Here is a 16824-nt window from a genome sequence, read left to right as displayed (position 1 = left end):
AAAGTGCTATGAACTTTCCAGCTGTTTTCAAAACAACGCTTTTCTTACTACATCATTTAAAAGTATTCTCTCTTATTGATCTTTTGTTGTCCAGCGGGACATTGCGAAGAGAGAAACGAAGCTTTCTGAGAAATGCCTTGAAAGAACTTACCAAGGTTTTGGAGGATGAACCGGCCCTGCTTGGACCCAAGGTTTTATTGTCATTTGTAAACTTTATAGGCACAATTTGTAAGATTTTGCTTGTGCAATATTTTCTTCACTTTATCCCAAATCTTTTCAACAAATTTTAAATTCAGAGAATTTCAGCATTTTAATCTGTGCAACATCCCTTAATCGTCTCCAAATGGTCTCGTGTCTACATTGTTCTCGCTTTCCACTTTTACTGCTGTAAAAACCATAGATGTGTTTGACTTAATGTGACATTGCGCAGACTGACAGGTGGGAGACATTACATTACTGCGAAAGAGCGAGTCAAGAAATAATGCGGAGGAGTCTGCTGTCGGTCTGAGTGTTAGGTTATGTTGTGGGGTAATAGATATAAACCTTTATTCAATTAGGTTTATCATTTATAAAGATAATTTATGAGTCCCATTGGATTGATTTCCATGCACAGCTACTTCAATCATTCCACGCTCCTTTACAGCGTCATCAAGCTACGCATGTTATTGTTGTGCATGCCTTTGATGAAGAAGAGAGAGAAGAAATATATTTGCACATTAAGCCAAAAGACATTATCTGTATATGCTTTTACTGTACATGTCATGACCGTGTGTCTCCTCCAGGCTTTGTTTGTGTTCATGGCCCTGTCGTTCTCTCGTGATGAAGTACTTTGGCTTGCGCGTCATGCTGAGAACATCACCAAGACCAAAACGCCTGAGGATTACGCAGACTCGTAAGTTTTGACTTATGTATTAGACTTTATTATATGTGGAAGGGAGGGGGGCAAATCTTTGGTAGAAAGTAATTTGAAACATAAGAGGTGAATCAGCAATTTAATTTAGTATAATTTGTTTAAAGGCCAATTCACACTGATCCAACATCAGACAGGGTGTTACAGAATGTGCATTTCTTTCTTTACTTTCAGTTTTATTGTAAAACTTATCACTTATTTCTTGTGCGAGTGATAAATTCTCTTTGCATTTGTGTTTCCGATGCCTTGAACAGAAAGTGGTCAATCACTATAACAGGGTGGGATTAAACTATGGGCCATGTTTGTATTTTGGAGTGACCTCACTCACAATCGACCACATTTTAGAGCAGTTTGGGCGACTACAAAATGAAGCAAAAAAAAAAAAAACAAGCTAAAAAGCTTGCTATAATGAACGTATTTGTTCTTCAGACAGATGGCAGAGATCCTGTACCACATGGAGAAGTTGCGTTCACTGTTGACTCGTCACAGTTATGTTATACAGCGCTATCATCTTCAGTATTTATCACAGTACGATGCTCTATTGTTGAATGACACCATTCAGGTACTTAAACAAATATCATCCTTTCTCTATGGTCATGCAGTAAATCTACAGACATCTTATATACTACATGCTAAAGTTTTTTATCTTGTCATAATTTTAGGGTATGAATGTCTGCCCAGAGGAAGAATCGGTCCTTCTGTCATCATTCGTCTCAACTCTGTCTACAATGACTCTTAAGAACTGTAAGTCTCTCTGTCATAAATGACCCAAAGATAAACCTCTAAGCATACCTGTGAACAGTTTGGTGTACAGATTTGTTTGGTTTTATTCATATTCTTTGGTGATCTTTTTTAAACAGTAGATGGAGGAGAAGAATTTGACCTGAAACCCTTCAGACTGGATTGGTTAAGACTGCAGGTACTGAATGAATTTCAATCTTGAATAGAGACATCTTTGGATTTGTAGTTCATTTTGGCAGTTTATGATTTATTGTAGCTTTGATTGATAATAAGCTTTTCTTGTGAACTCAAAACTGCTACTCTAGGTGGTTATAAATGGCAATGTAAATATGACTGCATGACTGTGAGATGGATTATAAACCTCAGTTTGACAGCAGTGATGTGTGTGATATATATTTTCAGGCTTACACCAGTATTGGTAAAGCTCCTCTATCACTGAAGGATTATCCTGACATTGCTAAGATCATGAACATGGCCCAGTTTCACACAAGGATGATGGACAGTGTCAATGAACTCCTTATTGAAACCGCTGATCTCTCTGCTCTCTGGTCAGTCTCTGCTGTGTGGGCCGTCTTTGCGTTTAAAGCTACAACACTTCTTGTAAAGAAACGTCAAGATGTTTTAATTTTGTCAAGCAGTTTTGTTTAAAGTGAAACAGTCAATATATTTTTGACCCTTCTGAAAGATTTAAGCTTTTAAAAAAGTGCAGATGAGTAAAAGATTATCTGAAAGCGCATATGTAATATTTGTTTATGTTTTGATGTTGTGTTTCTGTAGTTTTCACGCACGTGTGTTTGAGAAGATGTTTTCTCAGAGCTGTGAGGACGCCTCTATGCAGCGTTACCTCATGGCATTCCCAGCGATCTGCTCACACTTCAGTCAGTGTCTCCACCCACTGTGTCCAGAAGAGGTCAGTGTAGTGCATCCCTAAAGATCAAATGAGTTTGTTCGGGTGTATAATATTAATCAGCAAAATCTGCCCTTTACATTGAGAACATTTAAATTAGTTATTCAGTTTCAGTTATTCAGCCTGTATCTATATTTATGCATTTGGCAGACACTTTGATCTAAAGCGACTTACAGTGAATTCAATCTACACATATAATCTCATGAACCTGCACACTGCTTTTTAAAATCCTGGCCCATATTGAAATCTGGTTGCAGTGCACATAAGGAGAATCTTGATACATGCTCACACTACAAGATTTAAAAAGAAAGCACATGCTACACTACAGGATAAGATTATCACGCCACATCACCTTTTTGACTAAACGTTTATAACGCGTTTTCACGGACCAGCCAGTCGTGTTATTTACACATTTCCACAAGCAGTTTCTCGTCTTTGCTGTCTAGCAGACATGAAAGGGTCATTCTACGGAAATTTCCATTTTTCTGTCCCTAGACTTTACAGAAATATTACACTTGAAACACCCTTTAGGGTTACAATGTTTTTATATTTTAAAATGAAACAATGTGTTATTTGAACAATTACACCTTCTTGAGCCATCAATGTAGCAATATTTGATTTTTATTAATTAATTCGAATTCCAAGCACCACAGAAGTGCTCGTCCCCACAGTCATGTACAGAGGGAAAATGCTTTATTTTGAGATCAAAAACAGTGTTTTCTTCCATATTATCAAATATATGATGTAAATTACATTAAAAGACAAAATTCTAAATAAATATTATAAAATGTATAATGAAAGTAGTGGTCCCCTGGAGTTGTGTCACTGGTGTTACCGTTTAACAAAAAAGCTCTTATTTTTAAATCAAAATCACACTGATGACATCACTTGACTTCCTTCTTTCAATTTCCTGGAGATCTATGAAGAGACGCCCATATAAACCCACTGTCTCTTTTCAATTATCAGAAATCTTTTCATTTATCTCATGATTTCATATGAAGCTTTTAGTTTAACTCACTGGCATGACATCCCTTATTGTTTCGGAATTTCAAAAAACTAGAATACAAATAGATTAAACTACTTAATTTAGTGAATATACAATGATTGACAACATGTGGTTTGATACCTTTCAGCAGAATTTAGTAAAATGCAGTTTTCATGAAAATTGTCACGGGTGTTACTGTCACTGGTGTTACCTTCCTTATGGGTAACAGCAGTGAAGATCGGTAACACCAGTCACTGTGTTACTGTGTTTTTTTTTCTTTCACATTAAATAAAATCTTTCACAAGTGGCATGATGATAATTTTTTAATTCATTGAATTCTGCTACACATAAGAATACAGCTTTAACACCTTCATAAACACCTTTAATATTGCTAAAGAAGTAAGGTAACACCAGTGACAAAAAAAGGTCTATTCAGTCTTGAAGTACATGCACACAAAAAATCATTAAGCTGTCATTTATGTATACTTATAAAGTCAAAGAGTAATCTAATAATGCAGTCTATGTTTAAATGTTAGAAAAAGAAATACATTTTAAAACATCTTGCCATCCCAAAAGTGGACATTTCTGTAGAATGACCCGAAAAGCAGATTGTTTTGCCATCACCATTTCTAAAGGTTTGTCATTCACCTCAGGAACGTCATGCAACATTTTTTTTAAGGGGGCAGAGTGTGCACAGCTCACAGAGATTTGTGCATACACAGTCTTTTCCATGGCACTCCAACTTATACAATCTGAATAATGACATACTGGCATCATATTTACGTTTATATATGTTCTGTTTAAGGACCTGTTTAATTGTGCCATTAATGCATTAGCAAAACAACTGCGTTATGCTATAAAAATTGTTGTAATGTAAAATTTTAAAGTTTTAAATTAATTGTGATTTGTTTGTGTGTGTGTGTGTGTGTTACTGTAGACTGAAGACATGGAGCAGCAGACTTTGAAGCTTTGTGTGACCTTCTTGGAGGAAATCAGCCGGCAGACATGTACTGTTGTGTTGGACATATGTGCTGAACAGTGTAACCTTAATGAGAAGGTAAATTATAGTTGAATTATTTTTACTCTTACTGATCCAAAGGGCTTACAGTAGTAATGTATCAGACAATACAGTATGATTACATTTTAACTAATGGGGTTTGAAAAGTAAAAATACAAATTGCAATTTTTTATAATTTCTTTGATTTTTATATTAAGTATTCAGATTTGAAAGATTCTGCATATGTATTATTGCATGTAAACTTATCACCTCAACTGATGTATGCAGGGGCGGTGTAAAGGGGGGGTAAACAATGACGATTCTCGGGGCCCACGAGTAAGAGAGGGCCCAGAGGAGCGCCCAAAATTGTGGTGCTAAAAATATTTAATAGTAACAATTATTAACTTTAAATTATTCTATTTGCTGTTTCCTGGTATATAAAAAAAAATTGTTAAGGAAACACAAACATCCGTGGGCCCCTTTCCCCCCTCTCAATTAACATAAAATGGTTCAGTCTGCCCAAATTGTATAATCCAGGCAACACAGCTTGACTTCACTTATAGCGCTGGCAGAATATCAACTTGGCAAAACTCAATTTAAACAGCGCAAAATGACTGCCTGTGGACGTTATAGATAGAAATGATTATATTTCTGTTTTTATTCACACAAAAATATTTAAACTAGTTTTAATGAAAATGCATGTAGTTTTAGGAAAAGTCAGGGAGCAGCAAGGCTTTATGATTTATTTAGACAAAGTTATTGACTATGCTAATTTCAAAATGGTCAAAATGATGCCATGTTTGTTCTAGTGTTAAAGATAATTACCACACTGCAAAAAATGATTTTCAAGAAAAAAATTCTTAGTAGTTTTGTCTTGTTTTCAGTAAAAATATCTAAACATTTTTAAATAAAGATGCTTTTTCATGATGAGCAAAACGACCCAAGAAAATTAATCTAGTTTTTAGACCAAAAATATAAAATTTAAGTGATTTTGTGCATAAAACAAGCAAAAAAAATCTTGAACATTTTTCTTAACTCTTTCCCCGCCATTGACGAGATATCTCGTCAATTAAGAGAAAACGCTTCCCCGCCAATGACGAGATTTTCCGTCTTTCCGCAATACCGCTATTATCCCTTCCGCAACTTTTTAAAACCGGAAGTATTGCCCTATGGCAAGCTGCTGCATGTCCTTGTCTGTTTTAAAGATCACTCTGGATGGGATCTCTATGAAAAGTCAGTCACAAAAATTGAATTATTTTTGCTTTTTGCTCAAAATATGGTGTTTTTGCAAAAACCTACCCATATTCAAAATCTGATTGCAAAAGAACCACTAAAGGTAGGATGAAACGGTTTTTTTTGTTTGAAAGCAGAGGGTCTGTTCTTTCATTTGGTATATTGTATGTTTATTTATTTAAAGAAGAACATTTTCTGAAAGGCATTAAACTTTGGTGAAAATCATGAAAAACGCTGGCGCTGGCTGGCAACTTTTTTTTTAAACGCTGGCGGTGAAAGAGTTAAACACTAAATTCAAGAAAAATTCTAGAAAAATTTGCTTACCCCATTAGCAGATTTTTTTTGCTTGTTTTATGCACAAAATCCCTTAAATGTAATATTTTTGGTCTAAAACTAGACTTATTTTCTTGGGTCGTTTTGCTCATCAAGAAAAACCATCTTAATTTAAGAATTTTTAGATATTTTACTGAATTTTTTTTGCAATGCATAAGTTTAAATGTTGCGGTTAAAATGACTACTGGTGGCCGTTCTAGTGTTAAAAGTGCATGATAAGGGAACTCAATTTTCTCCCCATGTTAGGTCAAGAAAACGCTGGAAAAAATAACAATACACAGTTTTAGTTAAACGTTCAACACTGCAAAAAATGACTTTCTTACTTAGTATTTTTGTCTTGTTTTCAGTAGAAATATCTAAAAATTCTTAAATTAAGATTCTTTTTCTTGATGAGCAAAATTACCTAAGTAAATGAATCTAGACAAATTAATATACAAATTAAGTGAAATTGTCCTCAAAACAAGCAAAATGATCTGCCAATGGGGTGAAAAATTTGTAAAATAAGATTTCTTTTTTCTTAAACACTTAATTCAAGTAAATTTTCTCACCCCATTGGTAGTCAAAATACCATAAAAGCGCATGATTTTATGTAAATTAATATGAAAAAAGTCTCAGCTGTGTTGGGGGCCCTGTCAAGATTATTTTCATGGGGCCCAAAATCCTTAGCAGCGCCCCTGGATGTATGTCATGATATTTCAGTGGACATTCTGGTTTATAGTCATCATCTGTCTAAATCTTAATTCATAATAACAAGCATACAATGTTGAGGTTCAATGCTGTTGTGTTTTAGTTATTGGCCAAACACAGCGCTGAGAAGATCAGTACAGTACGAAATAAAAAACTGAAGAAACCAGCACCTAAGAAAGGAGATGTGGCCAAAGAGAAACCAGGGACAGAAAGCCTGAGGAAAGACAGAGCTGTGGTCTCAAAGTATGTTCGAGTTAATAACAGTAAGATTATGAGCTGTATGTGATGTCTTGTATTATATGACACTGGCTTTATTTCTCTTTCAGTTTGGATAAGATGCACCAGACGTTGACTGAGCTTTGTGCTTCGTACAGTATGTGTAGTGATTTGACAGTGTTCAGACACATCCTCATACCTGCTGAGTTTCTGCTCTCACAGCTGGAGATCAGACTCGCCAAGTACTGCACACACTTTCTTCTTACACAAAATAGACTGACAGGGAAAGAGAGAGTCAATGCAGATTTGTCAGATTTGTTGAGTTGTTAGCATTATGTTTTTACAGGGTGATGGTTCAGATGGCCAGTTATAACCCGAGTACTCAGGAAATCATCCGGCCCTCTGAACTGCTGTGTGGGATTCAAGCGTACATCAGCAGTCTGCAAAACCTGGGCTCTTATATCAGTGTTGATGTTTCACGACTGGTCAAGAATGTACTGTTACAACAAACACAACCGCTCGACTCGTACGGAGCACAGACCATCACCACTCTTTATACCAACTGGTAAGATGATCAGATCACTACTTGAATTGAAGAGCCTTCAGCAAAACACATCAAGGGCTCTATTTTATCGATCTGAGCACATGGTCTAAAGTGCATGGCCAAGTGCACTTGGGGGTGTCCAAATCCACTTTGGCGAGTTAGGGTTATCCCTATGTTCTTCCCACCAGGGTTTTTTTTCCAGCACCAGCATTTTTCCTGATTTTCACAAATGTTGAACGCCTTCCAGAAAATGTTCTTCGTTAAATATATATAAACGTACAATATATAAAATGAAAGAACAAACCCTCTGCTTTAAAAAAGTTTCATCCTACCTTCATTAGTTCTCTTTGTATCACCTCATCAAATATGAATAGGTTTCTTCAAAAACACCAAATTTTGAGCAAAGATAATTCAATTTTTGTGAAGGACTTTTGATAGAGATCAGATTGAGAGTAATCCTCAAAACTTACACGGACATACAGCTGTTTGCCCTAGGTGTCAGGGATTTCAGGACGTGAACCCAAACGCAGACAATGAGTGGTTAAATAAAAGACACTTTAATATACAAAACAAGAAAACAAAGGCCCACGTGGGGGCAAACAACATTAAACAGGGCAACAGTAAACTTGGCACAATATTTAACACTAAACTTGAACACACAACAGTACAAAACTAGATTAGGCATAAGATCACATGACTCACAGGTAGTAGGACAACGCACAAGTGAAGGACCTCAAACACAAGGACTCTTAAATAGGGAGAAAATAAATTACAAACACCTGAAACGAATCACAAGTAAGGGAAAAAGTGACGAGACCTGTGAAATGCGTGGTCAAAATGAATCAATACTAAAACCACGCATCTCCCACATAGAACATTGTACTGTCAGAACCCTGCCATGATGACTAGACCTATATACAAACAAGGATCTGGCAGGATCCTGACACTAGGGCGATACTTCCACCTGGTGGATAATAGTGGTATTGCGAAGAGACGGAAATACTCGTCATTGGCAGGGAAGCATTTTCTCTTAATTGGCGGGGAAAGAGTTAATGAGTAATGGGTGTTTTGAGCATAACGTGCAATAAACCAATGAGAGTCTCATCTCCAATCCCCTTTAAAAGCCATGGCAGATTCCCTATTTCCATTACGGAATTCGTAACGAGAAAAACTTTAAGCGGAGGGAAAAGACCACCAGTTTAACAAAAAACTGAGTTGTTTTTTATTTATTGAAATGGTTATTTTGTGGAATAAAAACTTTGTTTCTTTTAAATATTTGTTTTATCAGTCATGAAGTAATAAGTAATTGATGATAAAGTGTTATGTCATCAGTATTTTTACAAGAATAAGTTAGACAATGCAAAAGATATGTAATGTATGAATGTGTGGAGATGTACAGATATCTCTTGAGATTTTGACTCTATAATGTAAGGTTCGGAGAGGTTTCTGTTGCTTGACGTGACTCTTTCTCCTGGTTTATATGTTGTATATGTGTGTGATTGTGACAGGTATCTGGAGGGTCTCTTGCGTCAGGCCAGCAGTGCTCTTATAGTTCACTGTCCTACAACACACTGCTTTATAAACCAGAACATTGAGAATGAGCAGAGCTTCAAGGCTGAGGAATACTCTGACATATGTGGTAAGATCAACATTTAAGATGACATTATTGATGCATTTCTTTCACATAATATTCATATGTCCTAACGTTTATTGAGTTTTTAAAATCTTCATATTTAATGGATGGATTTTGCAATGCAACAATATTTTGGCAAAGGTAAAAGCGTTTGATGTTTTTCTGCAGAGTTGCGTGCATTGACTGAACTGATCGGCCCTTACGGACTGAAGTTTTTAAATGAAAATCTCATGTGGCACATCATATCCCAAGTTGGAGAAATGAAGGTGAAAGATCTTTTAAAATATAAATGTGCTTTTCAAAATAATCAGATTAGACAGATTAGGCTATAACATTTTAAATGATTTTTTTTCCCAGAAACTTGTAATTGACAATATGGACGTCTTAGTGCAAATGAGAGCGTGTTATGAGAATCCTGGTGCAATGAGTGAACTTCAGAAGAAACTGACTGGTAAAATATTACATATTTATCATTGGGACTCCCTTACTGTATATCCTGCATAGTCAGAAACAACCATCACCCATAATAGGCACCCAAAATATTTTGGGATCACGAAAAAACGTCCGCTTTAATAAACTCACTCGCCATTGTTGTTTTGGTTGTACTCATGCAAGCCTATAGACTGAGTTAACACATGCACATGATGTCACTGTTATCACAGATTCACGTTTACTTTACAAGGCAATGTTATCGTCAAAAACTTGCACTTTAAACCCATTTTTCATGAATCAGTTATAAATATTAACTACTAGTTTCTCAGGTTTAGTGTAATAATGCAGTTTTTTATGTAATAATTTCACAATGCTCTCATTTCACTATACAACCCCTCCATTAATACACTTTTATATTACACAGTATGGACAAAAGTATTGGGATGTCTGACCTTTACACCAACAGAGACTTTAATGACATTACATTCTAAAAACATAGACTTCATCATTAAGGTTTCACCGCGCAGTTTTTCATTTAATGGTCTAGCTCAGGAGTGTCAAACTCATTTTAGGCTGAGGGCCGGATGGTAAATAACGCCATGAAGTGCGGGCCGGATAATTTTTTTGAACCTTAGTGTGCTGATAATTGTGTTAAAATTAACTAAACAAACCAATTAATTCGTTTTTTTAGCAAGAAAACCAGAGAAACACACAGCTCTGTGAAAACTACATTTCATAAGGTCACACTCATACTGTATATTATACACACAAATTTACATCTGAACAAAACCCACTGGCCTTATAGGTTAAAAAGCTTTAATTTAACTTCTTTTGCCTTAATGCCAAAATTATTTATAAACCATTCACTTTTCTTTGGAATATATTTGTAATGAGAACAGTCATTTAGAAAATGAAAATGCTAGATGGGGCAGTGGCCCAAACCAAAAATGGCACTATGGGGGGTGAAGGCATTGGTGTTTTGTATTTTTTGTCTACAAAGTGTGCCAACAACAGCAAATTTAGTGTTTATATTAACTTAGATCTGATCGGGAACATTAAATCGATTAGACAAGCATTGTAACGTTAATAAGAATGTGGATATTTTGTTTTTGTTAGCTTGCTAAGTTGTTAGCACTTTTAGAACACTGACAGCAAATCATTACCGGAAGAAATACATAAACATACTTACAAATTACTAATTCTGCAGTTTAACAACAGATATAATGTAATGAATCTACCTGTTAATGCAACGAACTTCGGAAACTGCAGAGAGTGGACACAGAGATGCTGCGGAGCGGGCGGGAAAACACGAAGTGGATTACCAGAATCGGTGGATCTTTAGCGGAGCGGTAACAATAAAACGGCAAGATTTTTGGGCACCGTGTTTGGTCTATGTTCCGCGTTTTGCTGCTTTCCGCAAGTCTCTCATATTAAAAACGAACTAGACACCCGCCTAAAAGGGTTTTTAAAATATGTATTTAATATTTAATAATACTGTATAAATCATCACGCGGGCCGGATTGGACACCTTTGCGGGCCGCATGTTTGACACCCCTGGTCTAGCTAGTGACTAAACTAAAATCTGGAACAAATACCTTGTGGAAAATAAAAGATATAAGGATCTGTAGCTAACATATACATTCATTTTACACAGTAATGTTAGCTCAGTGTAATAGTTTATACGCTCTGTACTAAGGTCATTTACTGGTTATTTATTTTGCTTGTTAACAGAAATAAACTACTCTTTAGAGTGAGACTCTATGTGGAAGTCTATCAGAAGTTATATCTTCCCCTCACTGTAATGAAATCTTATTTTTTTCATCAGGCTGTGAGAATGTACTGAAGAGAATGACCATTGTTGGTGTGATTCTGTCATTTCGGACCATGGTTCAAGATGCTCTTGAGGAGGTAAACATTTTAAAATCTATTTAATCATTTTATTTAAAGGTGCGGTGAATCGGGCGTTTTTATTGTTTTATACTGTTGTCTGGGGTCTACTTATGACACCTGGATGGTTTTTAAATTCAAAAGCAGTAAGTAGTAGGCTATTTTGTACCCTGGTTTTGAGCAAGGGGCAACCTTCCGATCTCTCTGATGAAGCCAATACAAAAGTGACTTAAACTGCAATTCATCGACTGGCCGCTTGAGGCTGACTCCAAAAGGGAGTTAATTCCCATAGACCACCATGTTAAAAATGCCCAACCTTACAGTAGAAAATAATGTTTACAGCCTGGTACAAAACGTGTTTTTGGTCTGTATAGCTAATGTTGCCCTTCATGACAACTGTGAGGGGGGTAAGCCTTTATTAAGCCTTAAACTTCTGCATAATTAAGGGCGTGGCCACTTGAGTGACGGGTGAACTGACACTGCTGTCATTAGAATCGAGCTAGGCGGGTGTGGTTTCAGCAACCAGCCACCTCAGCTTAACCCACGTCCTGCCTCTTAACCCATGTTCGGTTTTCCGTGAGTGATTCGCGGTGATGCACGGCCAAGATGGCGACGGCAGGCAGGCTTCAAAAATGATCTTCACAAACCATTTGTTTGAAATTGTTGAATTGTTTGAAAACTTCTGATGTGGAAAAATAGCAGCTGGATGGATTAACCAATAAATGTTGGTAAAAGCCGCAAGATGTTATATTCACAAGACATAGTACACATAAATGACAATGCATATGGGTAAGGTAGCAAACAACAAATCTTTAAACACAACGGGAATAGAACTTACCGTAAACAATGTGGTAAGCGTGCAACAGAAACTGTGGGCCTGTTTACACGAGAACGCTTGAGGGTGAAAACGTAAAAATATTTTATCGGATTTGCCTTTTATGTACACGGTGATGGCGTTTTTGGGGCTTTAAAAAGGCAAAAAAGTGAAACCACCCTCCAGAGTGGAAATCTTAAAAACTACCTACCCTCACGTTCCCGTCTAAATCAGAACATATCAAACAATCTCTAACAAAAAATAGTGACACGTAGTAATAAAGTGTGTTACTCACATAAGATTGCTGCGCTGTGCCCGGATCCAATATTGAGGGAACAGCATACCTTTTTAATCACAGTGTCTCTGCAAATCCAGCGTTGACTTGTAGCCTGTTTGCTTGTTTGATGTTTTCCCACATGAGCTGGAACTCAAACTTTAACCACACAATCCTTATATCAGATTCTGAGGGAAGGTTACGCAGTGGCTGATCTTCCACAACAATTTTTTGCAGTCTTTAACTAACTCTCTCCAGTTTGTGTGAACCAGTGGGCGGGGCTACCAAAGTAGACGTTAAGTGGAGGCGTTGTTTAAAAATTTACTACTACGTAATTACTAGGCACATTCCAGAACCTGGTGTTTCTGAATAACAGATGATATTTCAGTAACAATGACGTTTTCAGTTCTTAAATTTACAGGAATTTCGTTCAAGTACGATGACATCATATATAACAAAAGCTCCAGTTAAAGGATAATTCCGGTATTTAACACTTTGAGTCTCATTTCTGGTTTGTTTTGGATGAACTACAGTGATGGACACAGAAATTTTGACAATGGGTCGTGTCTTGACTTTTTGACTCGTTTAGAAGCGTCTCTTGACTGCTTCAGAATGGAAGTCAATGGCCATGCACAAACATGTCATTAAAACAACAATTAACGTTCATTTTCAAAACTGTGCTACTCACCGAGTGGTTTGTGGTGTTCGTTGATGATTAAAAAAAAATATATCGGCTCAATGTATGATTTCAATCCGTGTTATTTGCTATAGTGGAACTATTTGTTCAAATACCTCACAACCGCATATATATACTTCCGCTCTATATTTGAGTCTGAAGCGTTAGCACACTCCCAACCACTTGATGGCGACAACCACTTTGCCATACAAGTACGCTGAACGGAACTCTGTGTCTAGCGTATAGACAGTCACAATCGAGCTCAACTTCAAACCTAAAGCTGGGCACTGAGCCATCAAATATGAGAAAAATTTCTTCTGAGAGAAACCGAGCGAAAAACTACAACCACATGTAAACAGACCCTTTTCCGTTTCCGGCGGCGGAGTGATATATCAGCGAGCAATGAGTCTTCCAAGAGTAGTCAATGGAATTTTACAAAATGCCAAATAAAACACGACAGAAACTGTATTTCGCTACACAACTTGTTTTTAATCATCAACGAACACCACGAACCACTCGGTGAGTAGCACAGTTTTGAAAATGAATGTTAAGTGTTGTTTTAATGACATGTTTGTGCATGGTCATTGACTTCCATTCTGAAGCAGTCAAGAGACGCTTCTAAACGAGTCAAAAACTCAAGACACGACCCATTGTCAAAATTTCAGTGTCCATCACTGTAGTTTATCCGAAACAAACCAGAAATGAGACTCAAAGTGTTAAATGCCGGAGTTATCCTTTAACATTCATTCCTTGATTCACCACTCCTTTAAAAGAGTGTGGTACTGTGTGTGTTTGGGTTGGTATTATGGGGACATGAATGGTGTATAATGACATGTTTATAATGCTATAAAAGTTTCCCCGTAAACTGAATGTCTTTTTTTTAAAAATTAGTTTTTAAGAGAATAAAGACTGCCAACAGGTTTTTGTGTTTGGGGTTAGGGACTTGGGTAGGTTAAGGGTATAGAATATACAGTTTGTAGAGTATAAAATGCATCGCGTCTATGGAATTGACCATTCCCATAAACCACATATGCCAACATGTTTGGGTTTGTGTGCAAGCGTGTGTGTGTGTGTGTGTGTGTGTGCATCTATCTGTGTAAAAATCTGAAAATGGCAAGAATACACAAAGATTCAAATTTACCATTTTTGACTTTAGATTATGGACAAACACTGCTATTTTCTGATGAGACCAATCAAATGTCTGAAGGACTTTACTGATTGTGACACTGACATCAAGGTAAGTCAGTTAATGTGTTGTCACGGTTGTAAATGTGTGGGTTTAATTCCACACAAGTGATGAAAAGTTAACACACTGCAGTGCAGGTCATTATGGATAAACGTTAATCTGATACATGCATAAATGTAAATCAACTGGACCATGATGAACTTTCTTGATTTAGTTTGCCGTGTATCTAAACTATACATTGGTGCTTATTTGCATTGCTTTTTTCATTTGGATTAATGGCAACACATCCATCGATCTCTCTCTCTGATGACACAGGTGGCTCTGGATGTGTATGAAATAGCGTCTGCAGCTGGTTTGTCATGCGAGATCGATCCTGCGCTCGTTGTAGCTGTTGCAAACATGCAAACAGGTAACGTCCTGATGAATTACTACACGTATCTTCAATTGTTGTCAGATTTTTTGTAGTAATGTGTGTTTATGTTCTTGCCAGATAACTCGTCACTTGAGGATGAGTTTAAAATCACCTGCCTGCTTCTGGTCTATATAGCGGTGTCTCTACCCACCTTCTGTCAAGATCCAAACTCACTTTACAGACAAGAGCATGGAGGTAACAATGAGCAAAACAGACTGAATAGTGTTGTTGTTTTTCTAGATTTAGTTGACTGTATCTCTTCAACAGGTCACCAGAACAACATTCATTGTTTGGCCACAGCAGTAAATAATTTGGCCGCTGCTATGCTCACTGTTCAGAAGAAAAACATTCAGACACAGCTTGAAGAGTTTCTGAAGGTGAATGAACAGATTTGATCTTAAACCAATGACAATGCCAGATAAACTCCATGAATGGGATTTTTCTTCAGCGTGTATAAAAACTTGTGTTTATCCTGTATTGTAGGTGGCATCAGCGGTTTTACTGCAGCTCGGTCAGAATGTGGAGCGAATGGAGATAAAGAACAGAGATTCGGTTTATATCCTTTTACACAAGGTAATGAACAGAGTCCAACTGAATTTATATTGAGCCTAAACCACAAACCCTTATAGAAATCTACTTGTGTACCGTTTCAGATAGTGCAAGAGTCACCGTTCCTCAGTCAAGACATTCTGGAGAAATATTTCCCATATGTGCTTCTGCGAAACGCTTACAGAGAGGTTCACAGTATCTTTATGAGCACCATGTGATAAATCTACAGACTCAATAATAAACACTTATTATGACTTTACTGATTTAATAATGATTTTCATTTTCATTATTAGATATGAAATTAGATGAATTAGTTCAAAAAGTGTGGAAAATAAAAAATATTTTATCAGGACAATATAGCGTAAACAATAGATATTTAATGGTGTTGTGTTGTTTGGTTTTAATTCTGTTTGTAATAATGCTTAATAACTAATATCATCATCATTAATGCTTTTTACAATCACTGCTGTTTGCAATCAATTGAAGACTTGATGTTGTTTATTGTACATTTTTTGTTGTTTAAATAAATTTCTATTACATTTATTCTCATATCATAATCATTTATCAATTCATTTTTTTAAACACAAATAAAGGTTCAGACCACTTCTTGCTATCATACTGATAGGGGATACAATTTTCATGCACATCAAATAATCTATTTATCTGATTACTGTGCAGAAAAATATTTAACATTATTGTAATTTCACTGAGACAATAATAACTTTGAATAACGAATACCATTTTTGAGACTCACATATGATATTTTTTGCAGAGAGCTAAAATGTTTCAGCACTGGGAGCGTTTTGATAAAAGTATTACTTAAAAATGGATCTCACAGCACCATATCCACGGGTCATCAAGTCATCATATACAATAAATCAGTGGGGTAGCATTTCAGAAAAATTACAGAACTGTGCAAAAGTCTTAAAGGACAAGTTCGGTATTTTAGACTTAAAGCCATGTTTTTAGATTGTTTATGATGAAATAGAACGGTTTTGACTGAAATTTCGACATATGTGGCTGCCCCGAGAATTTTCACGTGTTTGTGTTCACCTCCCACCTCTACAATGGGTTTAATGGTGCACTGGAACAATCCTTCCTAAAATGTATTAAACTTTCGTTTACAAAGACGTGAAACTCACCGAGTGGTCAGGGGTGTTCACTGATATGCTCACACAAAAATCGCTGCTAAAGATGCTTTCCAACAGCTGTTTTAACATTCGCTGTAAACTTGTGGACCTATTTTTCCAAACGCCTCACACCCGCATATTCTTCCGCTGAGAGCTTGAATAATAGACACTCCAGCCCAGTTGGTGGAAATGTATATGTAGTATTAAAAACAGTAAAAGTATAAGCTAAAGTGTTAAATTTTTTAGGGTAAACTCCCACTCCACATGAGCAATAAAAA

At 36.4% G+C, this 16824-nt stretch overlaps 1 protein-coding gene across 2 annotated transcripts in view; it reads left to right on the top strand.

Annotated features, from left to right (window-relative positions):
- The window catches only part of nckap1l (NCK associated protein 1 like), a 43583-nt gene extending 27590 nt beyond the window's left edge, over positions 1–15993 (top strand). For both annotated transcript variants that reach the window (XM_065241964.1, XM_065241965.2), the window contains exons 11-31: positions 95–191; positions 783–892; positions 1340–1472; positions 1573–1654; positions 1771–1829; positions 2054–2199; positions 2429–2561; positions 4481–4600; positions 6897–7036; positions 7120–7251; positions 7356–7574; positions 9062–9192; positions 9355–9452; positions 9544–9637; positions 11444–11526; positions 14426–14506; positions 14771–14864; positions 14946–15062; positions 15135–15244; positions 15351–15440; positions 15521–15993. In XM_065241964.1, the coding sequence (XP_065098036.1) occupies positions 95–191; positions 783–892; positions 1340–1472; positions 1573–1654; positions 1771–1829; positions 2054–2199; positions 2429–2561; positions 4481–4600; positions 6897–7036; positions 7120–7251; positions 7356–7574; positions 9062–9192; positions 9355–9452; positions 9544–9637; positions 11444–11526; positions 14426–14506; positions 14771–14864; positions 14946–15062; positions 15135–15244; positions 15351–15440; positions 15521–15634 (2383 nt within the window). In that variant the 3' untranslated portion in view covers positions 15635–15993. The remainder of the gene's footprint in view (positions 1–94; positions 192–782; positions 893–1339; positions 1473–1572; positions 1655–1770; positions 1830–2053; positions 2200–2428; positions 2562–4480; positions 4601–6896; positions 7037–7119; positions 7252–7355; positions 7575–9061; positions 9193–9354; positions 9453–9543; positions 9638–11443; positions 11527–14425; positions 14507–14770; positions 14865–14945; positions 15063–15134; positions 15245–15350; positions 15441–15520) is intronic.
- The last annotated feature ends 831 nt before the right edge of the window (positions 15994–16824 follow it).

The sequence above is a fragment of the Paramisgurnus dabryanus genome, chromosome 14 (genome assembly GCF_030506205.2).
Source record: "Paramisgurnus dabryanus chromosome 14, PD_genome_1.1, whole genome shotgun sequence".
Taxonomy (NCBI): Eukaryota; Metazoa; Chordata; class Actinopteri; order Cypriniformes; family Cobitidae; genus Paramisgurnus; species Paramisgurnus dabryanus.
This window is presented reverse-complemented; position numbering and strand designations above follow the sequence as displayed.